The 7,084-nt window shown below is 41.8% G+C and overlaps 1 protein-coding gene across 1 annotated transcript; it reads left to right on the top strand.

Annotated features, from left to right (window-relative positions):
* The first annotated feature begins 6,120 nt into the window (after positions 1-6,120).
* LOC116121070 (transcription factor bHLH167-like) lies at positions 6,121-6,858 on the top strand. The gene is made up of 3 exons (XM_031407015.1): positions 6,121-6,246; positions 6,343-6,693; positions 6,790-6,858. Exons 1-3 carry the CDS (start codon positions 6,121-6,123, stop codon positions 6,856-6,858), a joined length of 546 nt encoding a protein of 181 aa, XP_031262875.1.
* Positions 6,859-7,084: the final 226 nt, after the last annotated feature.

Genomic DNA, 7,084 nt, shown 5'->3' on the forward strand with positions numbered 1-7,084 from the left:
AATTAGGGGTAGAATGGTCAAATTGCCCTTAGGGAAGAGAACATCTAAAACTTAACAAACATTTTGGTCGGACTGTTGCCGCAACGAGGAAGCTTCTGTCGCTGTGGCAAAACTGTCCAGAATGTTTCCCCGTGGCTTCAACACCTCTTCGCCGCGGCAAAGATTCTTCTTCGCCCCGGCGAAGCTTGGCACACTGAACTTCTTCTATTTTCAACCAATTTCAGGGCAAGTATTCAACACAACACTCAATCAAAGGTCAACCAAAAAATATTACCAAGAGACCAACTCAAATAAAAGCAAAAGAGGAAACAATAACTACGTACCTCAAGTGGGGCGTTACAGGCTTGTACTTCAGATCGAATTGACTCAATTCCATGGCCCATTTGAGCAATTTACCTGATGCCTCTGGCTTTTGGAGAAGCTGCCTGAGCGGGTAATTAGTCGTTACATGGATCGTGTGGGCGTGGATGCCTCTAGCACTCGGTAGTCCACTCGAACTTTTTATTGGCCTTCAGAACATTAAAGAACGGCAAACAACGATCTGTTAACCTCGATATGAAGTGACTTAGCGCCGCTATTCGCCCATTAAGGCTCATGACATGTTTTTTGCTGGTCGGGCTTGCCATATCGAGGAGAACTTGAATTTTCTAGGGGTTGATCTCTATTCCCCATTGGTTAACCATGTATCCCAGGAATTTTTCTGAGGATACTCCGAACGAGCACTTGAGGGGGTTTAGCTTCATTCTGTATAGTCGGAGGATATCAAACATCTCAGTGAGGTATGCTATGTGATTTGAAGCGACATGGGATTTGACCAGCATGTCATCTACATAGACCTCCATTGACTTACCGATCTGTTCGGAGAACATTCGGTTAACCAACAGCTGGTAGGTCATGCTAGCGTTTTTGAGGCCGAAGGGCATAACTCTGTAGCAGTACAGTCCCCAATCTATAACAAAGGATGTATGCTCTTCATCCGGTGCATACATCAAAATTTGATTATATCCCGAATACGCATCCATAAACCTTAGCAGCTCGTGCCCCAAGGTGGCATCCATGAGCTGGTCGATTCTGGGTAGGAGAAAGCTATCTTTTAGGCATGCTTTGTTGAGGTCGATTAAGTCGACACAGGTTCGCCATTTGCCATTGGGCTTCTTTACTAGAATAGGGTTGACAACCCAGGTCGGGTAGAGTGCCTCTTGGATGGACCCGTTTCGAAAGAGGTTATCCACCTCTAGCTTTAAGGCAGCATATCGCTCCGAGTCCATTGCTCTTCTTTTTTGGCGAACTGGCTTGGATTCGCTGTCGATGTTCAACACATGGCAAATGATATCCAGGCTGATCCAGACCATATTTGCGTGCGACTAGGCGAACACATCGATATTTTCCTTGAGGAAGCTGATCAGCTCAGAGGCGAGCTGGGGGTTGAGATTGCTCCCATCCTTAACACTCGGCTCGGTTCACTCAGGTTAACCGACACTTTGGACAGATCCTCAACTGGCCCACTGAAAGGGCTTTCCTGAATTCAAGGATCCATATTATCCTTGGCTGGACCACGTTGTGGCTTGATCCTGTTGATCGCCATAGCCTGTCAGGGAATGCCAAGCGAGATACCCTTCCCTTTGTATGCCAACTATACTGCATTCATATAACAGTCGCAAGATGCACGCTGAGATCCGCTGACTTCCCCTATCCCCGTCGGGGTGGGAAACTTCATCTTCAGATGGTATATCGAAGTGATTGCCTTGAAGTTTCTTAGTAGAGGTCGCCCCCATATACCATTAAAAGCGGACGGGCAATCCACTACCAAGAATTCAGTTACCTTGGTCACCTCGTCAAAGTCACCCAGTGTGACTAGAAGCGAGATTGTTCCTTTGGGAATTAGGTGGTCCTCTGTAAAACCATATAGAGGGAATGAGGCGAGTTTCAGGTCGGCCTCATCCAGGTTCATTCTTTCGAAAGTTGTCTGGAACAGGATGTTCATAGCACTTTCGTTATCCACCAACATTTTGTGGGTGTTATGGTGCCCTATCAGGGGCGTGATCACAAAAGCGTCATCGTGGGGATGATGCAGTCGGACTGCATCTTTTTTGGAGAAGGTAATTTCCTCCTCCCTACATGGTCGCCACGATGCGCTCATCACACTGATAGAGTCGTGATGAGCTGTGCAAGCATACCTTTCTTGGGTGCCTCGCGAGTTCTCCACAAAGTGCGGTCTTCCGAAGATCAAATTGAGGCTGCATACCCCTTTGTGATCATGTCGCTTCTTTCCAGGTTCCCCTTGACTTTTCTCTTGTGCAGGAGTGGAGTCATCAATATATTCCTTGAAATGTCCCTGCTTGATGAGGTCTTCGATTACCTGCTTGAGAGCTCGGCACTCATCGGTGTAATGCCCATTATCCCGATGGTAACGATAGTACTTTTTATTATTTCTAGCTGACGGGGGATTTCTCATGGGCTCAGGCTCTCCGAGCAAGCCAGCTTCTTCTGATTTGTCAAGAATAGCTGATACAGACACATTCAGAGGCGTATATTGATTTTTGTCACGATCGTGACAAAGAACAGGAGCATAAGACTTTTTGGGCTCATAGCGCGATTTCTTTCCTTTTCGTTGATCGTCAGTAGCCCATCTGCAATCAACTCTCCTGTCCTCCTGACCAGACACACTACCCGAAGCGCCGTGGTCGCAGCAGCAAAGTGCTGCCACAGAACTTTCAATATAGAGGTATTTCTTCCCAAGGTTATAGAAACGGGTGAGGGAAACATCATCTTCAGCCTGTAACTCTTTCCACAGGTCGGTCTATGGGTGAACTCCCGCTATGATGAGAGTCTGAATAGACTTATCGGGAGTGTGAGCTACCTTCTTAAGCTCTCTGTGGAATCGATCAATGTACGATTGGAGGAATTCATCCCTCTCTTGCCTTATGTTGCAATAAGGTAGCTCAAACGCATCGAGAACTTTCGATTTGCTTGGAAATGCCTCAGGAATGTTGCGCTCATTTGAGGCCTGGAGCTGATCGATCCTGCTGGGATAAACCTGAACCATCGTTTGGCGTGAGAGATCAGAGTTACTGCCAAACAATGACACTTTGCTAGATCTGAGACCTGGTGAAGCTCCATTAGGTCGTTGAATTCATATAAATAATCTTGTAGATCAGAATTTCCATCGAACGCCCACATGTCGGGCATTCTAAATCCTGATGGGAGTGGGGCGGCTAACACTGCCAGAGAAAAAAGGAACACGAACGCGACCTGCCCCTGCTCATTTTGCTGAGCTCTTAGCTGGTCTAAAGCTCACTATAACTCCTCAATCTGAGGCAGCGGAGCTATCTGGGGATTGCTTTCTCCCATGCGAGTCTGACTTTCACGGTTGCGGATAAGAAAAGTCCGAAGGTCGGATTCCATTTCACCTCGGTCGACAGTTCGGCCGCCTTCGACACACGCTGGCTAGAGCCGTGTGATGGCGATGAATGGTGCAAGGAATTGTCACGACCTTCGTGGTGGTACGAAATGCCCTGCGAAGTGTGGGAACCTCTCGCATGATGACGATTAGGGTCGTTTTGCTGGCAGTGATAAGAATCGCCCCACCCAGCACTTTTATGGGGGTGTGCATGCGACATGGCATGGGATGGCTCGGCTTGTGACTTTTCACCGAGTTCAATGCCATGGGTATTCTACTCAGGATGTGGTTGGTGTTCGTTGGCCCTTTGGAGCCCTTAGGCCCATTCTCGCCACTTGCTTGCCCTTTCTCCGACAGGCTGCAATGCTCACAGCACGGGCTATCTCCCTTTGTCGTGCTTTTGCGTGACCTGCAAGCGTTTTTTGGCGGTTGCACCGCCCTAGCTGATTTGGTTGGCACGCCTTGGTCCAAATGGTCTAACCTTCGGTTGACTGTTTGGAGAGTATTGTCGAACCTCTCCAGGTAGCTTCTAATGGCAGGGTTAAGTTGCGAACTTGATAGGATATCCCCCATGACATTTTGAGGAACTGAAGGTATTTTGGAAGAGGTGTCCTCCTAGACTTGGAGGATCCCCTCAGCACCCTAGTTGGTTCGCTCAGGTTCAGGTTGGCGGGCCATTTGCTGTTGTAGGACCAGTAAGTTAGAGATTCTTTTGATGAAGGATGAACACTAAATTAGGCACTCCTTCTAGCGCCAAACTGTTGATGCATGATTTTGACACCAACGAAACGTACGTCTGAAATGTTGAGCTAGCTTAGAAGGCACACGTGAATGTAAGAGAAAATGAGAGTAAATGCAATGGGAACAACTTTTAAAGTGGTTCGGATGCTAAGGAAGCAAGTCCTACGTCTACTGATTTTTGTATTAATGATAGAGGCCAGGTCGCGTTAGCGGACTGACTTACAAATGACAGTACAAGAGAGAGGATGCTATATATTCTTAAGAGAGAGTAGCTAATCAAAAGTAGAATAAGCGAATCCCTCAAATGAGAGAGGAGCCCTCAATTTATAGTGGGATGGATTAAGGTTATCATTACTAAATTTGTGAGTTGATGGGATTATTCGTACAAATCTTCCTTTACGTCCCATTGCCCACCTTCCAGAGTGATTTACGTGATTTGGTGCAGGAATTTGGACATGTGGAAGCTTTCCAGCTCCTGGCTGGTCTGGCGCGCACCCACTACACTGACAGGAGCATGCTGCTCCTTTCCTCACGAGACTCGGCTGCGGGTATAGCCATGCTCTGACTTTTGCACGTTGACTGGACCTTACGTCAACCCTGCATTCTTTAGGCATAACAGATACAACGGGCCAAATCAATGAATTGTTGAAATTATTGATTATTTACAACACTAGTACTCTTTTGTGACTTATGGGGAAAAAAAAAATCATTATAAATTCCCTATAATTCACAGTTAATTTCCCTTAAAATGGGTAAAGCAGCTTTTCCTTTTTTGGTAGATGTTACATATAAATACTGTGAAGTTTTAAGAAAAAGAAATTCAATTTTTAAAAGGCAGAATCGATGAGAAAACTTAATTGGTTTGGTTAACAAGGACTTGAATAATTATGACTTTTAAAGATCTTTCTATTTAGGATTTCCCTTCATGTAGTCTACAGTATCTTTAATTATTCATAACTTAGGTAAAAGAATTGATATTAATGCCATTTATGTTTTTTCTCACATGGTATAGAGCTCCAATTCAATATATATATTTGATAACCGGGGTGTCTAGGTTAGCTTACGCGTACCTCAACTAATCATCCGAGACCCTAGAATTACCGATTGGGTAAGAGCTCTAGTGACTACTCTTATTAGCAACTAAAAAATGATTCAAACTCAAAACCTCTTGAGTAATACATCCAAGAACTCTTATCGAATCACTCGACTACCCAAAGATAGTTGCTTCAATTCAAATTCTCACATGGAGTTAGAATTCTATATGCCTAATAATTTCAAGTTCGTGTTTTCAACTACCAAATCAATCAAAATTCTTAGATAAGATTTTTCATCGGTCAATTAGTCTTAAGTGAAGTTTTTTCTTTCGCCTGTCAAGTTTATTCTATCAACCTCATTAATATTCTCAAAAGTAAATAAAAAAAGGAAGAAAAAAGGAAACCTAGCTGCAGGATTACAAACATAACAACAAAAAAATAATAATTAAATTAGATAAATTGTTTCAAACATTATTTAAGCCGGACATTTTATAAACATCATTATAATTTTTTATACTGTAGAAAATAATTAAATTAAGTGGTTAAAACGATATTTATTTTCTCTTTCATTCTCTTATTTGTTTTTGTTTTTTTAAATTTTGAATTATAATTTATTTTGTTATACTTTTTTATACGATATTTATTTAATAATTACGATATTTATATGTGGTTGGAATTTATTTCCTTTCATATTAATCATCATCCGCAAAGTAATTACTTTAGATTTTCAATAGAAGTCATACTCCAGAGAGTCTTTCTCCACTCTCCACTCTCCAACTCTACAAATGTTTCTGACGAACTGCTTTTGATATCAACAAATAATTCTTAATTTACATCCATCGATCATTCTCTTTAGACCTGCAAAGGGTTCTTTATATCATTACCCTTCATTTCATTTTAAGTTCCTATACTTGTTTTCTGTTTCCGTGTGAATTTAAGAAAATTATGGCCAGCCGCAACAACTCATCATCAAGAATTCAGCGAAATATCAAGGAGAAAAGTCGAAGAATGTACATGAAAGATCAGCTTTCCCGGCTTGCTTTTCTCATTCCTCCTCAAACCACCTCTAAGGTTCTCTTTAGAAAGAATATGATTCAAATTCTCCATTCATATTCTTATGTATATTTCGATCTAATGTGAAACAATGCTGTCAATATATGCTTGTAGTTGTCAGTGCCTGGGATATTGAATCAAGCAACAAGTTATATAAAGCAGTTGCACGAGAATGTAGAACGTCTTAAAAAAAGGAAAGAACAATTGAAAGGAGAAGAGATCACAACATGTAATACTAGTACTGATGACAGGACACGAAGCTCATTACGTACTATAATGAGCATCAAACATTTTGATTCTACTATGGAAGTGAATATGATTTGTGGGTTGGATAAAAAAATCATGTTCTATGAAATTATAAGTGTACTTCAGGAAGAAGCAGCTGAAGTTATAGAAGCTTCACAGCTTCATGCTGATGATAAACTCATCTTCATAATTAAGTCCAAGTTCATAATTAAGTCCAAGGTATGTATTAATTCTTTATGTTAATTTATTTATTAAGTTTGATTTGTAACAAACTTCCGGGTTATGCTCAAACAGTCTTCAATATTATCACTGCAGCCCACCAGTCCTAGAATTGGCATTGAAGCATCAAAAATTGAAGAGAAACTCAAGGAACTAGTTCTCTGAATGAATCCACAATAACTGAACTTTTGTTTATGGGTGTAAAAAAATCTATCGATTTATATATATATATACACGCATTATCCACTACAATAATTTCATCATGTACTCTACTTCTCATATCATTGTATGTAAATTAATTAAGAATATAAAATACATTTTTCCGGTTCCAATGTTCAGTCTTTTCTCTCATTAGAATAGAGATGATGAAACCTCAATATTATAGACTTGG

The sequence above is a fragment of the Pistacia vera genome, unplaced genomic scaffold (genome assembly GCF_008641045.1).
Source record: "Pistacia vera cultivar Batoury unplaced genomic scaffold, PisVer_v2 Contig96, whole genome shotgun sequence".
In the NCBI taxonomy this organism is placed as follows: domain Eukaryota; kingdom Viridiplantae; phylum Streptophyta; class Magnoliopsida; order Sapindales; family Anacardiaceae; genus Pistacia; species Pistacia vera.

Coding starts and splice junctions, on each gene's coding strand:
- LOC116121070 (XM_031407015.1), top strand. CDS start 6,121: ATGGCCAGCCGCAACAACTCATCATCAAGAATTCAGCGAAATATCAAG. Junction 6,247..6,342: donor CTCCTCAAACCACCTCTAAG/GTTCTCTTTAGA, acceptor ATATGCTTGTAG/TTGTCAGTGCCTGGGATATT. Junction 6,694..6,789: donor AGTTCATAATTAAGTCCAAG/GTATGTATTAAT, acceptor TTATCACTGCAG/CCCACCAGTCCTAGAATTGG.